General features: G+C 39.7%; 1 protein-coding gene across 1 annotated transcript; it reads right to left on the bottom strand.

Moving 5' to 3' along the window:
- Window positions 1-336: 336 nt before the first annotated feature.
- Window positions 337-5,825, bottom strand: LOC122037232 (uncharacterized aarF domain-containing protein kinase 2-like). Its single transcript, XM_042596672.1, has 5 exons — window positions 5,388-5,825; window positions 3,087-4,407; window positions 2,409-2,675; window positions 1,576-1,731; window positions 337-818 (listed from the first exon to the last, which is right to left on the bottom strand). The coding sequence occupies exons 1-5, from the start codon at window positions 5,393-5,395 to the stop codon at window positions 699-701; spliced, it is 1,872 nt and encodes a 623-aa protein (XP_042452606.1). The 5' UTR covers window positions 5,396-5,825; the 3' UTR covers window positions 337-698.
- Window positions 5,826-20,900: the final 15,075 nt, after the last annotated feature.

Here is a 20,900-nt window from a genome sequence, read left to right as displayed (position 1 = left end):
TCAAATCTGAGACCTATTATGACTGATTTGAGACCTATTATGACAAGTTCTCACCTAAGTACCAACTCAACTACGCACGTGGCATAAGAATGGGGGGTCATTCTAACTATTTTACCGAGTTATTCTCACCAAGATTTTTAAACCACTTTTTTTCAAAGAAAAGACTTCAAATTGTTTATGTACTTGACTAATTTACAGAAAAATCATTTTAGTTTTTTCTATAACTTTAACGAAAAGGAAGGGAGCCATAATAGTCATCGATATAACATAGAAGAAAGCGAGGTTAAGAAGTGCATTATGAAACAAAAATTGTTTATTTCCATTTTACTTCTTATGTAGTCAATATGCCTCATTTCCACCTTAACAAAAAAAGCAGATGACAAATCTGCAACAAAACAATTTGACGGGGTTCACTTCCCTTAAACCATTAATGAAAATGCAGATCATAACTCTGCAACAAAACATTTTGCAGAGGGTAACAACAAAATTGAAGTGAGCACCAGCCATGAATTCGTATGTCAAATTTTATAATGCAAATTCTATGGAGTAGTCCCTTTCAGTGAATTCGATACCATTTTGACCAAATCGAAAATGACTGAAAGAGTCCTCACATTGGGATTTGCATTCCAAGTTTAATGTTGTCAAAACCTTTTCTTTCTCTCTTTCAAAGAATTAAAAACGTAAAGGATGATCTTTGGCTATGCAGCCATGATCCCTTCAATTGTATATTGGAGTGATTGAGACCAATCAGATCTAAACAATAATTTTTGTAGTGTCTTCATGATATCATAATCTGGATCTAGTTTACGCTGCCAACCCTACAAAGAAATAAATGGAAATTTTAGAAATTATTTAGAAAATATTTGATGCAATGTAATAATATTTAAGGGAAATTATCATCTTTTTCAATATGCCTTCCCAGAATCATCAAGGCACTCATCGAAATTAACTCTTGTCATTTGACCCATAACTATTAACAAGTGAAATGATAAGAGCTTGAAAAGTCTAGGAGGTATTATTTTGATGATTTTGAAACTCTAGGAGTCCCTTTTACAATATGCCCTCTAGATACTCAAAATCGTTAATACCCTTTGAAGTATTTAAACTTTTGCCATTTTACATCCTAACCACTAACATGATTAATTTCATCTAATGAAATAATGGCATGATGGGTGTCTATGTGTGCGCTGAGTCACTTGTTTCACAAAATAAAGTAACTCTATTATTGGTTAAGAAGTGAAGTGACAAGCTCTAAAAGTCTGAGAGGTATTTTGATGATTTTGTTACTCCAAGGATGACCATTTTCTATATGCAGTTTTCAAAGTCATCAAAATATCTAAGTCTTCAAACTCTCTTGTCATCATCTAACGAATTAATGACACAGCAGAAATACCACATGTACAATAATAACACTTTTACATGAGATTAGGGGATGAAAGGATTAAAGTTTGAAAATTCTGAAGTATTCACATGCAACAAGGCACAAGGAAACTTTGTATTTGTAATGAAAACATAGGAGGCACAAGGAACACTAGTTTTGATGCATAAGATAGGCAACTTAACAAATAAATTTACCTCTAGAACTAAAGTCGTCACCATCGCAGTGCAAACATTTCCATCAATGTTGACTTTGTGACGACGTACTTGATCTAGTAATTGATGCATACATTCAGCTGGATGGACAGCATCTCCTTCCCTTGAGCCCCAGAAAGTGAAGGATTTATCAACTTCCTGCAATGTTATATATGCATTAGGTGGGTTTAACAAAAATACGACAAGTATTTTTGCAACTCAAGGAGCAATTTTCAATAAACTTTGGAGAAAGCAAGTCAACTCAGCTTATAAACATGGTGACACGTCCGTTGACAAAGGAACTACCAAAATTTAAAAATACTAACATTGGTGGTGACAATTCCATGTTCAAATAGCTGGCAAGGTTTTTTTGTTAACAACATTTGGTGGCAAGGTTTTTTTGTTACGAATCACCAATTAACATAGTAACAGTAGTGGTGGCAATTCCATGTTCAAACAGCTGGCAACAATGAGGAGTGAACTGCCAGGCTACACAAACAAAATATAGTCGTCGCAAAGATAAACTAGAGGCAATGAATCTCACTAATTCAGGTTGGCCATTCACATTTAATGTGGCATGAGGACAATAAACCCCCATTTGCTAAAAAAATGTAATTAGAACTCATTGAAAAAATATAAAATTGCAGCCAATTTCGCAGGTACATAGTAGTTAATAGATATACTGCAGATTGTTAGATAAGACAAAATCGTAGAGAATGCAGGACTAGAGCCTGTTATGTGGCTCATCGAAAGACATTCTTCTAAATAACAACACTAAAGGAGATGAAATTAGTCTCTCAGGAAAGAGAAACATGTGTTGTAAAGATAGTAAGTACCTCAATGAAAGCATCTGGGTTTGGACAACACTGATTCTTTGACAACCTTAAAGTGCACTCTGCAGCAGTACGCCCATCTCGAAGAGCAACAGCCTTGAAGAAGTTGAGCAGATTTACACGGTCGCTACCAGAAAGCTCTGCGGTCATACCTACGTCAAGAAAGATAACATGAGGCTTTGATTTGAAAAGTCGTTTGTTTGAGTTCTCTGTCTGTGCTCGAACAAGAATATTGCCCGGATGCATATCTGCATGGATGAAATTGTCCACCTAAAAAATAGAACATGAACTTCCAAATTAACACTAATGTAACAATCAAAAAAGTAGTTTATAATAAATGTGGAAGTGATCATGGATTTTATTTTAATACAAGATTTGAGATGGTTCGATTCATGCATGCTTATAAGACACACTTTCCATATAGGTTTTTCTATTTCAAAACCCTCTTATCCCAATAGCAATGGGGCATCTTACCCTTTTGCTAAACTTAATAGTAGAAAGGCAAAAGATTAGGCAAAACATAAATAATTTTTAAAAAAATGACCACTTGTACAACCAACAAAAATTGCATATATTAGAGAATGGCTAGAGGATAAGTTTGCCAACATCAGACTTAGGCAGCTTATTTGGGATGCATGATCAAGATAATTAAATAAAGTCAGAGACAAATAGAGATCATACCAGTAGCATCTTCAAGAGTGCATTAGTACCAATATGGGCAAGAGCACTTTTGAGTCGATCATGTCCTTCAAGTTCATCAACATAGTGAGAGACACTTTCTCCATGCTCATAAGTCTCCACTAAAACAGCAGGATGGACAAGAGGGTAAACAGGTTTTGGAAAAGATACATTCTTCCACCTACGGAAATTATATATAAAGCGGCTTAAATGTGCAGCCTCCCTCGCAAGATCTACTTGAGACATCATAAAAACAGCAAACTGTTGTACACTTTCATCTAAGCGCAGCCACTTCAGAGTAGGAATGAAGTTGGAAATTTTGGCCACTGATTTAATTATCATAAAATCCCTCTTAATGGACTCTCCAACACCAGGATGTCTCACCTTTACAGCAACATCTAGGCATTTTGCACGTTGTCTAGGATATTGTATCTTCAAAGAAGCCCGGTGTACCTGGGCAACACTTCCAGAAGCCACAGGTACCTCCTCAAAGATTTCAAAAACATCAGAAAGTTTGCGTCCAAAAGCCTTCTCTACAGATTGCCTTGTGTAGGAAAAGCTATGTTCAGGTGCTTTTGTATGAAGCTTAGCCAGCTCAGTACAAAGGTCACTGGGGAAAAGGTCTGGACGTGTCGCAGCCCATTGGCCCCACTTTATAAATGCTGGACCAGCTTTTTCCAAAGTAGAACGAACAAGATGAATCCACATTTTCCTGAACTGAGTGCCACAACTGTCAGCAAGTGGAGCCATTACCATGATAGGTGAGAAGAGAATTGCCAAATGGATTGTTCTGTATAACAAAACAAAACACTCCAAAACAAGAAGAACAATTGAAGAGAGGAAAATTTGGCTATCTTGAGCACGCATATAAAGTGCATTTCCAGGAGGAAAGTATTCCCCTTCTGCCCATGTTGTCCTAGAAAATGCCATCTCTCCAGCAAAAACGGCAAGCAAAGTAGGAACTAAATGAGATCTGGAGATAGCTAAGCTTGTAGCACAAGCAATCTTACTGACAGAAGTGGTGATTCCTCTACTAGAGTACATTGCAAAGAACCTTTTCCAGGCAGCTTGACCATAATCTGAGATAGAATTTCTAGTTGAAATAACAGTGAGTTTACTCAAAGGGTTATTCCTGTAGATATTTTCCTCAGCTTTATAGAACACAAATATTTTATTTTGTCCACCAAACGTCTTGGACTGCGAAAACACTCTGCATGGAAGAGGTAAGCCATTTGTGGAGGACAACTTAGGACTTGTGGAATATCTTGCTTCAGAATTTGCCAGAAAATAGTTAATTTGTCTTTTTATTTGAAAAACAAAAAACCTACAAAAGTAGGAAACTAAGTTAGAAAGTCAGTACCAAAATTCACATCATGATAGATTTGATTAGAATAATGTAAACTAGAGCTGTGTGTAATTCAAAGTGAGGTTAAGATGATTTTCATCACAAAATTTAGCATAGGCAACAAATAATGTAGATACCAAGCAAAATATAATTTGATTACCATCAGAGTTCATTGCTAGAATCTTATTCTTGCATCTCCATAGAATAGCCTGCAAACCTTTTTGTTAGGCATATTAGGCCTAACCATAAATTCTGTCTAGATCATTGAGAGTATGGACTACTTGACATTGTGTGCTAATTTCACATATGTATTTACCAACTCAAGTGCTAACTAATGAGATGCAAAGATAAAGTGAAAGAAGGTAAACATAGGCAAGTTTGTACACAGCAGAATGGGATAGGCCATGGCAGGATAAATATCTCGCTGCTATGCAGTTTGTAATAACTACAAAGAAAAGGCAGTCATGAATATGGTGCAAAAACCATGAGATGTCAAATAAAATAGAGAAAACGCAACTAAAAACTATTTGAAGAAGCAACGAAATAACTATTAGCAATCACCCATTCACTAATTGCAATAGTTAGCATAACAGCAGAAATCCATACTCTACATTGTCTTTCTCTTTATTTTAAGAAAGACATAAATGTTCAAAACCTCTGTTTTATATGGAGCAGCAGTGGCTAATGCCATCACAATTATCTTTTTTCATGGAAAAATATTTTTTTTAGGTGAATAACATCAACGAGAAATTTGTCTGCAGCTCTAACAAAAAAGTTAATACACAAAAAATAGAAAAGTCGCAAGGATGACGGAGCAAGGAAGCATAAATTAGTTTCTTCCAAAAGGGCGTCTTCTTCAAAGAAAACATAGAATCACGGAGTCCAAATCCTAGACTTGCAATTTTTCTTCTTTATCCCAGGAAACGACAATAAAGCAACTAATACGAAGTAGAACTCACCTCGACATTCTTTTGATTGTTAAAAAGACTTTAATTCGTGATCTCACACCTCCCCTAAGATTACAATCCCGCAACTGCAAATCCACCGGGGAAAAGAGGCAATATTCTTTCGAGAATAAAAGGCGAAATTTAGAACTGACAGGAGGGCTTCACGGATGTCCTAGGGGCGGCGACGGCGACCGGAGTCGGATTTCCAATATAAACATCGATGTGTGGGTCTTCGACGCTCAGGAACCGGGGGCGACTATGATTGAAGGGGACGATAGGAGATTGAGGAGGTTAGGGTTGGGAATCTAAGCACGAGGAACAGATGGCAAAGGGAAAAACTTGCGAGCTACGCGGAGAAGCCGAGCAAAAGCCACAATTCTGGGAAGAGAGAGGAGAGGAGGCGGCGAGGGTTCTATTTGCACCACGTTGCTCTAGAATTCAGTAACGACTTGGCTTGCCAAGTCCGCGAGGAAGGCGGGTGACGTCAGATTTTTACAAATGGGAATTCTATTTAATTATTTTCTAAAAAATACAATATGGTTTTTTTAAAGTTAGGGTTACTTTTTAAATATATAATAAAATATTAAAAATTTTATAGAGAATATGATAATTTAGTAATTAATTCTAAAAAATATTGGCTAATATACGAATCCTAATTGAAGATTTTACGGTATAAATTTCTACATTAACTTCGTTATAGGCCCATAATTTTATTTTGTTTCTGTTCCCAAAGTTATAAGTCTACAAGATATTAAAATTAGTCTAGTAAATAAAAAAATTAGAAAACTGAGTTGATTTTCATTAATTTTATTTTAGTGATAAATTTTTATAGAGGGGATAGATTTTTATTGACTTTTATAAAATGACATAGAGTTGAAAAAATTAGTTCTATAAATTTTTTTGTAAAATTGTTATAGACATTTATCATTTTTTTTCATAGAAACTTAAGGATTTTATAATTTAATAATATCTTATAAGTCATTATCTAATACTCCTATCAAATATTGCCCCCAGAAAAAAGATTATTCTCATATATTTTTTTAATTTGAAAATTATAAAATTAATTGGGGAAAAAACTAAAAGTAAAATTTCTCCATGATCATTTTTGTCCTTTTATTTTTTATTTTACACATTTTAATACTCCTTTGGTGGCATAAACAAATACAAATTAGTTATATACAATTTATATAAATCAAAATTTCAATTAAACATAAATAATTAATTAATCAATACATTTTAATGATACATAATATCAATATCAAATATCCCGATAATAAAAAAATACTCAGTATTTTGTGATATGTTTTTAATAGTCTTTTACGAAAAAGAAAAAATTTAAGGTTCATTATCGCCAATATGATGAACATCACTCCACATTCAATTCACTCTTATATCTCTCCATGCATTGGCATTTGCTCATTGTTATTATTGAGTATCAAATAATTGATCAAAGCAATCACCATCACGAACCTGTTCTGGCAAGAATAATGAAACTTCATTATCTGATTTAACTGAAAATTCATCAGAACGGCATTCCTTGCGAAGAAAATTATGTAATCCTGCATAAGTCAAAACAAGCTCAACTTGTATTATATATGAAAATGAAGGAGTTGTTTTGAATATTTTAAATCATGATTTAAATATTCCAAATACCCTCTCACAATAATACACACATATAAATCGGTGATCACATAATAATCAAGGTAGCTGATACTCAGATAAGAGTGGATGCTTCTAGCAGCATATTCAACAAAATACAAAGCACCATGATTTCTTCTGGACGAACTAAAATAATAAAGTCAAACGATATAATCCCAATAGATGTTCACTTGCCTACGAGAGAGAGATCGAAGAAGAGCCGAGGAAACGGAAAGAGAGTGCTTGATTAGCAGATGGAGCTCGGATTCAATGGCGGAGGAGGTCAATCTAGGAGCAAGGAAGAGGAAGAATCAAGGAAGAAGGGAAAAGAGAGGTAATGACAGTCGAAAAGAGGGTTTTCGACGATGAATAAATGACTTTTTCTTTTATTTTTTATAATTTACCGAGGGTTTAAAATTTGTACCCAAAGAATTTTAAAAAATCCATGAAAATTCATAAAAATTTAGATACTAAAAGATTTTCATAGAGTTTTAAAAAGTCAAGCTTGTAGGATCGGAAAAACACTAGAAGGGAGGTGGATATCGATTGTCAAAAATCGAGAGCAAATTAAATCAAAGTATGCAATGGAAGAATAAAAAAGAAAAGAAACAGAGAATCCAAGCAATAACACAAGTTGGTTTAATTGATTCGAAGCATTCGACGACTCTTACTCTAAGGCATGCACTAGTCGAGTACTTTCGTTGGGCAATCCACTAATAGCTCGAATGATTACACAAATTAAGTACAAGAATTAAAAGAAATGTTACTGACAATAAAGAAAAAAAGAAAGTTTTGATGGCCGATTGTCGGAGGAGCTTTACAGCATCATAGGAGCTTTTTCGGACCACCGAGCAACAGTGAAAATCGTAGCAATTGGTGTTCTGAAGCTCATGGTCAAAGACCTTTATATAGGAACCCTTCCGGGCCCCTAAACCACGTAACTCGGCCAATCGACGCACTCCACATCAGCTTTGGATTTTTTTTTTTTTTTTTGGGTCTGAGAGCCTAGACCGACTCCGGGCGCCTGGACCAGTTTCGGGCACCCGAACCAACTCCGGGTGCTTGGAGTCCGGGCGCCCGGATCCCTTCCAAGTGCCCGGACTCCCCTTTTTTCAACAGTTTTTTCCCTGCAGAAAAGAGTTAGTCCAGACAACAGAAAATATATTCACCCTGCAAAACAGAGTTAGCACAACATAATAAAATAGCAGTAATTAGATCTTGTCTCCCGAGACCAGAATCTAGTCAAGATTTCAACTTAGTTTCCCAAATGGACATAAGCTGGACCGACGCTTACAGTTCCCTCAAGGGAGAACATGTCCTCACTAGATCTCTCCTCCAGTTGCTTACCTTCGCTTACCAACTGCAGTCGCTTGACTTACCTTTGACCCACTAGGTCTTCCCGTCAGTTGTCAGGTCCGCAGATTCAAATGGACTTCGGCCAGTTGTCAGGTCCCACAGATTCAACCGGACTTCTCGCCAGATATCGAGTCCCACGGACCTATTTGGACTTCGCACCAGCTATCGATCCCATGGACCTAGCTAGATTTCAGTCATGTGTTAAGTCTTTTAGACCAATTAACTTCTACATATTTGATAGAAAAGTTAAACAAATATCACATTTTATTTTAATCTATTTATCATATATTAAAATTAATAATATTATTATTAGTGCTACATGTACTTACAAAGTTTATTATAAAAAAAGTTAAAACTCATTTTAAGTTTTTTTTTGTTTTTTATCCGTTGGAATTTGGTTGGAAAAGTGTCATTATTTGGATGAATTGAGACATATTGGCTATTTGAAAAAAAAAAATGGAACCAAAATATTTTAGAAAAACTAGAAATTGAAGGGGTTCAGAATAACCTTGTGGAGCTTAATCTTCAATTAAGCTCCCAAAATATAACGTAAACGGTGGGGATATAATATTTTTGATATAGATTAGAGATTAATTTTATTTGAGATTTCTCTATCATGTATTTAATGTCTATTTATATTTATGTCTCTTTATATCAGTAGATAAATAGATATTAAGAGGGTATTAAGATAATTATTATTATTTTTTTTTTAAAGAATGAAATAGAAGAGATCGGCTGTTTCCAACTATGTTTGTAGGAGTGTACGGAGTTTTTCAACCCATTTACATGTTAGCTAATATCCACTCAGCAAATCTAGCCGACATGGGTTGGCTCAACTTCAGTAGACTTGTCATGCATTGCATCAAGTGGCGTTAGCCTCCAAAGGTTTTAGCAGCTTCACTTCAGTCTCACTCGGAACACCCATTTTAGTCTTCGAAGTGCTCGACAATCCGAGTACCCATCTTGATTCTCAGAATGCTCAGTAACCCAGGCAACTCTCTTATCATCTTAGATTTTGTACACAGCCTACCCCCTCCGAGCGCGTCTCAAGCTTCTCGAGCCTCTCATAATGGTCTAGCCTCTAGGCTTACAAAATGTCATTCACTGTAACTTACCGAGGGATAGTTCCGGTGATTACAAGATACGACTGACCCTAACCCCTACAAAGGGCATCCATAATAGACGAGTCATAATTGAGTAGACAAATTATAACAAGTGATCCTGTCCAGAAGCTGAGTCAGACAAAGGCGGGCTGCGCTGTCCTCGAGGTTGATGGAAAGTCGCTGAGAAGCCTGGTCGATCTGGCACCAGCCGAGAGAGCTTACATGAGCAGATGACGGGGGGTGATGACGAAGCGAGGGTCCTGCGCACACTCAGACAAGCACCCGAGTCGTTAGAGACCAGAAACCAGGGAAAAAGTCCCCGGGTTAGGTCCTCCAACGCTCAAATCAAGTACTTTTTCTCCAGAAACACAGAGAAAGGACGAAAAACAAAAGACGAGTGTGAAAAGACGAATGAGCATACCTACGTAAGGGATAAAGCTTTCCTTTTTATACTGCAAGGGATGCTTCTGGAGTCTGACGGGTGTCAGGGAATGTCGGATGTCAGGCTTTGTCTAGCGGTGAATGACACGTGGTGTCCTCCTATAGGTCTAGGAAGGAATCAGTGGGTGGTGAGCACCCGACCGTTAACATATTCTCTGACAGGCAGTGATTATTCCCTGACAGATTATTACGATTCCCTGACTTGCTTGTCATGTAGTATATGCTTGCCCCGATCTGTTAACCCTGGACTGGGTCCCTATGCTTGCTGGCCTCGCTTTGTGGGGTGTAGACCTATATTTCCTAACATGCGTTTGCCGCTTCACAAATCCAGATCTGTGCTTCTTGTTAGTTAGAGCCCTAGAGCCAATCATTTGATGATTGTTGTATGGACTCGTTGTATCATATTCTTATGTATATAAAGGCATTTGTTTATGGTTATTATACTTACTTGTATTGGTGCCAAATAACTAAGTATAATAGCGTCCTTGAGTAGAAGGTTCTTACCTATATCAATCGATTGGTTGAATCGATAGTGAGATGATATAGGGAACACTACTCTTAATCATTCCTAGTCAAGTATTAACATTCAGAGACAATGTTAATGCGACGAGACTAGCATGTAGGTCAACTCGATGACTTGATCTCACAAGTCATGGATATAGAGATTGTTGGTGCAACATCCCTCAGGTCAAGGTTGACCTGGGTGACCAAGCTGAGTCTTGGTTTGAGTTTAGATGTTTGACAATAAGAAATTGATTGAAGAAGAGTCAAGTAGGTCAAGGTTGACCGGATACTTGACAGGGAAGTCCTGGTGAGTGAAGCCAGGCAGAAGGAAAACCCTAGTGAGTGAAGCTAGGTGAAAGTCCTAGTGAGTGAAGCTAGGTGAAAGTCCTGGTGAGTGAAACCAGGTGAAAATCCTAGTGAGTGAAGCTAGGTGAAAGTCCTGGTGAGTGAAACCAGGTGAAAACCCTAGTGAGTGAAGCTAGGTGAAAGTCCTGGTGAGTGAAGCCAGGTGAAAGCCCTAGTGAGTGAAGCTAGGCAGATGGAAAACCCTAGTGAGTGAAGCTAGGTGAAAGTCCTGGTGAGTGAAGCCAGGCAAGGGAAAATCCAGATGGATCAAGGATGATCGGACATCTGGTGTTGGGAAGTCCAAGTAGGTCAAAGGATTGACTGGATACTTGGCACGAGGAAATACAGATAGGTCAAAGGGATTGACCAGACATCTGATGGAAGTCTAAGTAGGTTAAAGGAGTGACCAGATACTTGGCATGAATAGAAAAGTCTAAGTGGGTCAAAGGGATTGACCAGACACTTGGTGGGAAGTCCTAGCAGGTCAAAGGAGTGACCAGATGCTAGGCATGATGTACCAACAGGTCAAGGTTGACCGGATGTTGGTTTGAGAGGCTTGGAACTTGGTTTTGGGCAAAAACCAAGTGTTGGATCGATCAGTGGATCGATCCAGGAGCTGGATCGATCAGTGGATCGATCCAGGAGCTGGATCGATCAGTGGATCGATCCAGGCTTCTCCTATGCGAACAGAGAGCCTCTGGATCGATCCAGATGTTCCAATCGATCAGTGGATCGATTGGGACGCGGCTGCTTCGCGCGATAAGCGCTGGATCGATCAGTGGATCGATCCAGGCGCTTTTCCAGAGCACAGAGGCACTCTGGATCGATCCATGGATCGATCCAAAGCTTCCCCGATCAATTGGGAACATTCGAATCGATCGGGATCCGACCGTTGGCGTCGATAAAGGCCGCAGGCATTCATTTCCTTCGGTATCTCTTCTCCGATTCACTCCAGATTTCTCGCCAGCTCCTCCACAGCACTCACAAAGCTCAGATCGCCAGTTCTTGAAGGATCTTGGAAGTTTTCCAAGTCAAGAGGCGGATCAAAGCCAAGAAGAGAAGCTAGGGTTAGGGTTTATACTCATTGTAAGCTTGTAAGCTTGTATTTCTTGTATCCTTTCCCTCTCTTCTTGTATTGAGTCTTGTAGGGCTTCTCCGCCCTTGGTAGTTACCATAAAGGAGAGTTTTATTTAGTGGAGGGTGTGTGTGTTGGTGTGGATCCTTGGATTAGTCACCTCTTGTGAGGTGGATACCAAGTAAAACCAACCGTGTTAGCGTTGTGTGTTTGTTTCTGTATTTTCCGCTGCATATTCTTGAAGAAACGAGCAACGCCAAGCACCGAGCGAACGCGACGAGCTATTCACCCCCCCCTCTAGCTACTTTTGGTCCTAACAAGTGGTATCAGAGCGAGGCCGCTCTTCACCGGAATCATCGCCGGAAGGGTCAAGCATAACAAGAAGAGCTAGAGGGTGAAGAAGTTGAAGCAAAGTTGTCAAAGTCAAAGAAATTCAAAAGCTCAACTTCTACAATGGAATTCCGAGATGGGCTCGGATTCGACACGAGGGTGGCTCCTCCATACACTTCCACGAGCTTCGATTCTTGGAAATCAAGAATCGAAAATTTTCTTATGATGGAGATAGAGCAATGGTTTGCTCTTATGGAAGGCTTCAAGACTCCAACAAACTCAAAGGGCAAAGTTCTCAAGAGGAGCAAGTGGAGCCAAGAGCAAGTCCAAAGGTGCGAGGCCAATGACAAAGTGACCAAGCTTTTGGTCAACTTATTGCCAAGCACCATCCTTTGCAAAATTGGAGAATTTGAAGATGCAAAGGAACTATGGAGCAAATTGGCCAAGCTTCATGAAGAGATCCCCTCCACTGTACAAGATCATGAAGAATCCGGAGAGGGTGACTCTTTGGAGCAAGATCAAGAGGAGGACTCCAAGGTTGAGAGATGCTCAACCTCCGAAGAAGAAGAAATCCAAGAAGCTTCATCCTCAAGGGAATGCAACGAAGGGAACAAGGAGGGAGCATACTCCTTGTTTCATATTCAAGATGATGAAGTCTCCACCTCTAGGATTGAGGGGGAGCAATCCTTGGTGACGCCGGATCAAGAAGAAGGAGAAGCTTCTACATCCGGGTCAAGAGATGAAGAGATTGAAGAAGCTTCTACCTCCACGAGTCAAGAAAAATCAAATGGAGGAAAATCAAGATCGGATCAAGAGGAAGCTTCTACCTCCGGATCCAAAGGGAAAGATGCCACCCCTACAAGCAAAGGTATAAATATTTCAATTAAAAATAAAAATCATATTATATGCTTTGAGTGTAGGGAACATGGGCACTACAAGAGCAAGTGCCCTAAATTGGCCAAGAAGAAGGGCCAAGTGGCACAAAAGGGCAAGGCGAAGCCCAAGGAGACCATCCCCGAAACAAAGAAGAGCAAGGAGCACATTGTGTGCTTCTCTTGCAATCAAAAAGGGCATTACCGAAGTCAATGCCCCAAGGGGAAGAAGATGGTCAAGGCTTAAGGAGGCATTCGTCAAGGGGGAGCCTCCAAGGTAAAGAAGAAGGTAACATTTATTGAGCCTACCCCCTTACATTATGGTGAAAAGCATGATAGTTCTAACTTTTATCATTTTAATGCAATTTACCATAAGAATAGAAAGCATGAGGGCTTTAAGGAAAAACATGTGGCCCTACATGCCAAAACTACCCAACCTAAGGTTAGGAAGGTAGATAGACACTTGGGCAATAACTCTAAAGATTTTAGATACAAGCCCAAAAACAAATATGCTCATGAATCAAATGAAAAATCTAAAACTAAGGACTTAGTGATAGAAAATCAAGTCTTGAGGTCAAGACTTGATAAAATGGAAAAGACCCTAAAAAGGATGGAAAATATCCTATTAGGGCAAAATGAGCATAACCTAGGTTTAGGGGTACAAAAGCCATCCAATGACCATAGAGGTTTGGGATACAAACCAAAGGCTAAGAAGGATGTGCCCTCTTACCATAGAGTTCCATATAGTTATGGAACAAACCCTAGGTCTAGTGGTCAAGCCAAAAATACTAGGGAAGTCATCCCTAAGAGTATTTTTGCAATAAATGTGACTAAGACTTCTAAGAAGTCTAAGAAAGTCACAAACAAGGTCACAAGGGAGGTTATCCCTAGAGTTGACCTAGAAACTGTGACCAAGGCTTCTAAGAAGCCCAACAAGGTCACTAGGAAGGTATCTAGGGAAGTTATCCCTAGTGAGTACCTAGAGCATCCAAGGAGCACCAATAGGTGTTGGGTTCCTAGGAGCATCTTCTCTACCCCATAGATGGGTTAGAGAGTGTCAACTCCGATTAGAAGGGTAGTTAACCTGACTTTGAGGAAATTGACACTCAAGGAGCATTTTCAAGGTTTTTGTTAACCTTTGAAAATGAAGTGGATTTTTGTTTACTCCTTGAAAGAGTAAAATGTGCCTAATGGTGGAAGAATTGATTTTAATCTAAAATGGCACAAATTGGGAAAATCTTAAGAACTATCAAGTTGGGATTTTGGTATGTTCTCAGGCAATTTAAGGCAATCCGGGCCTTAATTTAAAAGTGCTACTCTTGTGGAAAAATGGAATATGCCAACATTTGAGGACATGTTTATTTTCAATTGGCATACATTAAATCAAGGAAATTAGAAATGCCAATTTAGGCTTTGGCATTCTCTTGTAGCACTTTAGGGCAATCTAGGTTTAAGTTGTAAGTTTAGCTAAGACTTTAAGGATACTTAGATAGTTAATCTAGGTATATTTATTTATGCTAAATCTTGCCATGATTGTTTGCCCATCATATGCCATGACATCATGTCTAGTTTTGCATTCATGTTTTATTATGAAAAATCCAAAAATACCATGTCATGACATTCATACATCATGTAGTATAGGATATTTTCTTTTGAAAATTATTTTCTTTTGATGTATGCCATAACATAATCATGCATTAAGTTTAATTCCTTGTAATTAAGGACAAATGACATTTAACAACACTTATTGACAAGTGACATCCTAGGTGGATGTCTAATATTTCTAAAATGCCTAGATAGATATGCATGATCCCTAGATTAGGGCAAAAACCAAAATCTACATCTCACAAAGACTATAAGGTGACTTGTATGTGATTAGTGCACATTAGATACAAGTGAGATGTTAGGATGATGAACAAAGCTCAAGATGTTGATTTAGTGCATTCTTTTGAGTTTTAGGTTCATCAAAACACATAGTTATGTGTTTTCCCATCATTGGGAAAGCTAATGTACAAGTCATGTGCATTATGCCCAAGGAACATGATGGGATATTGGTTTTGAAAATGTTTTAAAATGTTTTTGGAAAACCTTGGTGAAGGCTATCTTTTGATAGTAATCACCATTGAATAGTTAGATACAAACTTGAAGAAAAACACTAAAGTTTTTGCAAGTTTTCAAGTTTGTGTCAATCTTTGAAAATATGATGTATTTTCATAGAAAGCTATTTTTTCATGATTAAGTATGCCCTAAATAATGTCTACACGAAATTTCATGATTTTTGGATTTTTGTAGAATTTTCTAGGGGTTTCTGAAGTTGACTGAAATGGAATTTCAGCAACTATCAGAGCTCCGATCGATCCATGGATCGATTGGAGTGCCCGAATCGATCCGTGGATCGATTGGATCGATCAGCCGATCGATCCAGGTAGTCTGAATCGATCAGTGGATCGATTCAGAAAGGTTCAATCGATTGGAACCCAACTCCAATCGATCCAAGTTACTGATTTTGGCTGGGAAGGCTTGATTTCAGCATCTCTGAACCTCTTTGAGTCTAGGTAACCATTCCAAACTCCTAAAATACATTTGTATACATACAAAGGGTGTTTTCTTGTGAAAACAAGGATGGATTGGTTAATGAAGACTAAGTAGAAGTTTAGGTTGAGGTTGTTTCAAATTTTGAGTATTTGAACCTCAAAACTTCTAAATTTGGGTTTCCTAAAGGTTTAGGGATTCCAAGTCATTGTTGGTGCAATGACAGAAGTCACCACCATGTCTTTAGGGGGAGAGACTCTTTAAAGACATGAAAAATTACTTTTCATGAACCTTGGAAGGTGGTTAACCTTCTGTAAAGAAAATGCTCATGTATGAGCTTTTGAACTTGAAATGGGGAGTGGATATCCTCATTATTTCAAGTGGGAACTCAAGTGGTTAGATAATGCTCAAGGTTGGGTATTTGTCTACATTGAGGGAGAAGTTAAGGATAAATGAAGGGTATGGGACCTTCATTATCGTGTTGATCACAACGAGTGATGTTGTGAACAATGATGAGTAACTCTTCGGGGAGAGTCGTCAACAAATGGATTTGTTGATGTGTACCCAAAATTGGGGCATAGGTTGATGTGTGCCCAAAGATGGGTTGATGTGTGCCAATAGGGGGAGAATGAAAGGACCTATGAATGGGTGTAAGTTAGGCTTTCATTACCTAGAGGGAGTGTGCCCTCGTAGGGGGAGAATGAAGAGCTTAATTTATATGTTCATTACCTAGTGGCATGAAGATTGAGGCTATAGGATTAGCCTAACTTACATGTGGTATTGTAAGTGTTATTGTGGTATTGTCAAACATCAAAAAGGGGGAGATTGTTGGTGCAACATCCCTCAGGTCAAGGTTGACCTGGGTGACCAAGCTGAGTCTTGGTTTGAGTTTAGATGTTTGACAATAAGAAATTGATTGAAGAAGAGTCAAGTAGGTCAAGGTTGACCGGATACTTGACAGGGAAGTCCTGGTGAGTGAAGTCAGGCAGAAGGAAAACCCTAGTGAGTGAAGCTAGGTGAAAGTCCTAGTGAGTGAAGCTAGGTGAAAGTCTTGGTGAGTGAAACCAGGTGAAAATCCTAGTGAGTGAAGTTAGGTGAAAGTCCTGGTGAGTGAAACCAGGTGAAAACCCTAGTGAGTGAAGCTAGGTGAAAGTCCTGGTGAGTGAAGCCAGGTGAAAGCCCTAGTGAGTGAAGCTAGGCAGATGGAAAACCCTAGTGAGTGAAGCTAGGTGAAAGTCCTGATGAGTGAAGCCAGGCAAGGGAAAATCCAGATGGATCAAGGATGATCGGACATCTGGTGTTGGGAAGTCCAAGTAGGTCAAAGGATTGACTGGATACTTGGCACGAGGAAATACAGATAGGTCAAAGGGATTGACCAGACATCTGATGGAAGTCTAAGTAGGTCAAAGGAGTGACCAGATACTTGGCATGAATAGAAAAGTCTAAGTGGGTCAAAGGTATTGACCAGACACTTGGTGGGAAGTCCTAGCAGGTCAAAGGAGTGACCAGATGCTAGGCATGATGTACCAACAGGTCAAGGTTGACCGGATGTTGGTTTGAGAGGCTTGGAACTTGGTTTTGGGCAAAAACCAAGTGTTGGATCGATCAGTGGATCGATCCAGGAGTTGGATCGATCAGTGGATCGATCCAGGCTTCTCCTAAGCGAACAGAGAGCCTCTGGATCGATCCGTGGATCGATCCAGATGTTCCAATCGATCAGTGGATCGATTGGGACGCGGCTGCTTCGCGCGATAAGCGCTGGATCGATCCGTGGATCGATCCAGGCGCTTTTCCAGAGCACAGAGGTGCTCTGGATCGATCCGTGGATCGATCCAAAGCCTCCCCGATCGATTGGGAATATTCGAATCGATCGGGATCCGACCGTTGGCGTCGATAAAGGCCGCAGGCGTTCATTTCCTTCGGCATCTCTTCTCCGATTCACTCCAGATTTCTCTCCAGCTCCTCCACAGTACTCACAAAGCTCAGATCGCCAGTTCTTGAAGGATCTTGGAAGTTTTCCAAGTCAAGAGGCGGATCAAAGCCAAGAAGAGAAGCTAGGGTTAGGGTTTATACTCATTGTAAGCTTGTAAGCTTGTATTTCTTGTATCCTTTCCCTCTCTTCTTGTATTGAGTCTTGTAGGGCTTCTCCGCCCTTGGTAGTTACCATAAAGGAGAGTTTTATTTAGTGGAGGGTGTGTGTGTTGGTGTGGATCCTTGGATTAGTCACCTCTTGTGAGGTGGATACCAAGTAAAACCAACCGTGTTAGCGTTGTGTGTTTGTTTCTGTATTTTCCGCTGCATATTCTTGAAGAAACGAGCAACGCCAAGCACCGAGCGAACGCGACGAGCTATTCACCCCCCCCCTCTAGCTACTTTTGGTCCTAACAGAGATATCAAGTTGACACATGGGTATGCATTGGAGAATGTATACTGAATGACCCGCCATGAGAAAATATCATGGATCGTTATATGAGTGTCATATACTTTCTCATGTGGCTATTAGTATGACTATTAGTCCTTGGACCTGAAGTCACCATGGTTCCCTACATAAGGAGTTACATACTTTGGCTTCGTCAAACGTCACCCGTAACTGGGTGGACTATAAAGGCGATTACTGGATATGTAACGAATTATGCGGAGGGATGTGAGTGATGTAGATAGGATCTATCCCTCCTATATGATGGGAGTGACATCATTATTCTTGATAGAGTGAGACCACTAAGTGCATGGTCATGCCCAAATGAGTCAATATGAGATGTTGAGCTCATTTGATTGAGTGAGTCTACTTGGGATTCAAGATTTAGATTGATTAGAGGATGACACGGTCTATGCCTCATATTGATCAATCTAGATGTCAAGGATAGAAGGACACTTGTCATATATTGTGAGGGGTCACAATTAGTAGTCACAAGATGATGTTGGATCTCAACATTCTTGTAACTTGGGTAGTAATGATGTGTTGCTAGATACCGCTCATTACTTATGATTCTAAATGGGTTTAGGAGCATTGCCAACGTTACAAGAACCTATAGGGTCACACACAAAGGACAATTAGATGAAGATTAGGTTCATTTGATGAACCAAGAGGATTAGGTTCATGTGATGAACCAAATTGGATTAAGAGTAATCCAAAGTAAACTAATTGAGTTGGACTCAATTTGATTCATGTGTTAAATGAGTCTAATTTGGACTTAGACTCTGATCCTGTCTGAGAAGCTTGACAAGACGGAGATCCGGGAGAAAAAACCCACTGTTGATGAAGAATAATGCATATGGAACACCGATCCGAGAAACCCAAAGCGGATCCAAGAAGATGAAGCCCCCAGAATGTCCTCTCGATGCAAGATACCAATGGCGATAAAGAGATCCGATCGAAGAACACCAGATTCGGAACTCTCAAGGCCGGGGTGGGAATCCCTGGCTAGGCCCTCTGACGCTCAAGTTAGTGATCTCTCTTGATGTGTAAGAAGGAGGAAGAAGATGAACAGTAGTTTAGCAATTAGGGTTATGAATGTGCGCAATGATGTGAACTTACCTAGCCAACGAAGAGGATTCCCCTTTTTATACCACTTCATATAACCTCCGTAGTCATGAAGTGGACCTCGGTTTGTTAGCGTTTGTTATGAGATGACGTAAGCTGTGTATTTGTGGTAAATGACTTTTAAGGAATCTTTTTTGTACTCCAGATGTACATTCTTTGTCGTCTAGTACCTGTAAAATAGTCTGAAAACACATTTCCCGCTAAAGTATATATAACACCTGTTATACAATCATATACTGCCAATATCTTCATTAACTATTTTATTTAAAATATTTACTTCTATCCTGTTTCACAGGTCCTTTAAAGTGTTTCTATCGTTCCTACTTGCCCCTCCTGTCTTTGCTATATCATAAATGGCTTAATGTGCAAATGTTCCTCGTATCATTCGGAACTGGGCCTAGTTAGGTTTAATCAATTATTATTACCTCTCATGAGGCTTCTGGGGCAATGCTTGTCCGGGCTCCTTTATATTTATTATTCTAGCTAGCCTTGGGCCATGTTTTATCAAATATTATTTCAAGATATTAGGCAAACCGACCGGTATTGACCTTCCTTCTTAAAGGCATGTTTCGGTCGATACTAGTCTCCTCACTCGAAAGTATCTCTCGGCCGATATTGGCCTTCCTTCTTAAAGGTATGTTTCGATTGATACTAGTCTACTCACTTGGCAGTATATCCCGGCCGATATTGGCTTGCTTCCTTTGAGGCATATGCTGATCAATATAAGTCTTCCTCCTTGGAGGCATATCTCGGCCCGTATTGGCCTACTTACTCGGAAGTATATTCCTGCCGATATTGGCCTACCCCCTTAGAGGTATATATCGGTCGACACCGATCTAATCACTCGGAAGTATATCCCGGCCGATATTGGCCTGCTTCCTTTGAGGCCTATGTTGATCGATATAGGTCTTCCTCCTTGGAGGCATATCTCGGCCGGTATTGGCCTACTTACTCGGAAGTATATCCTAGCCGATATTGGCCTACCCCTTAGAGGTATATCTCGGTCGACACCGATCTAATCACTCGGAAGTATATCCCGGCTGATATTGGCCTGCTTCCTTTGAGGCCTATGCTGATCGATATAGGCCCTCCTCCTTGGAGGCCTATCTCGGCCGATATTGGCCTACTTACTCGGAAGTATATCCCGGCCGATATTGACCTACTTCCTTTGAGGCATATGCTGATCGATATAGGTCTTCCTCCTTTGAGGCATATCTCGGCCGGTGTTAGCCTACTTACTCGGAAGTATATCCCGGCCGATACTGGCCTACTTCCTTTGAGGCATATGCTGATCGATATAGGTCCTCCTCCTTGGAGGCATATCTTGGTCGATATTGGCCTACTTACTCGGAAGTATATCCCGACCGATACTGGCCTGCTTCCTTTGAGGCCTATGCTGATCGATATAGGCCCTCCTCCTTGGAGGCATATCTTGGTCGATATTGGCCTACTTACTCGGAAGTATATCCCGACCGATACTGGCCTGCTTCCTTTGAGGCCTATGCTGATCGATATAGGCCCTCCTCCTTGGAGGCATTTCTTGGTCGATATTGGCCTACTTACTCGGAAGTATATCCCGGCCGATATTGACCTATCTTCTCCATTTGGTTATCTCCTTTTCCCTTCCTTATCGAGGACCCATGAAACCTAACCCATATCACTAGCCTTCTCTTCAAGTCTAGTCGAAGGAGGTGTAGACTACTGACTAGACACAAGTCTGATTTTGTTTTTTCCTACCCATGACTCTGCCACAGATATTGAAGTGACCTTACAAATTTTATGTACAGC

This window comes from Zingiber officinale, unplaced genomic scaffold (assembly GCF_018446385.1).
Source record: "Zingiber officinale cultivar Zhangliang unplaced genomic scaffold, Zo_v1.1 ctg246, whole genome shotgun sequence".
In the NCBI taxonomy this organism is placed as follows: domain Eukaryota; kingdom Viridiplantae; phylum Streptophyta; class Magnoliopsida; order Zingiberales; family Zingiberaceae; genus Zingiber; species Zingiber officinale.
This window is presented reverse-complemented; position numbering and strand designations above follow the sequence as displayed.

Coding starts and splice junctions, on each gene's coding strand:
- LOC122037232 (XM_042596672.1), bottom strand. Junction 2,676..3,086: donor CACTCTTGAAGATGCTACTG/GTATGATCTCTA, acceptor TCTATTTTTTAG/GTGGACAATTTCATCCATGC. Junction 819..1,575: donor TGACGACTTTAGTTCTAGAG/GTAAATTTATTT, acceptor ATTTCTTTGTAG/GGTTGGCAGCGTAAACTAGA.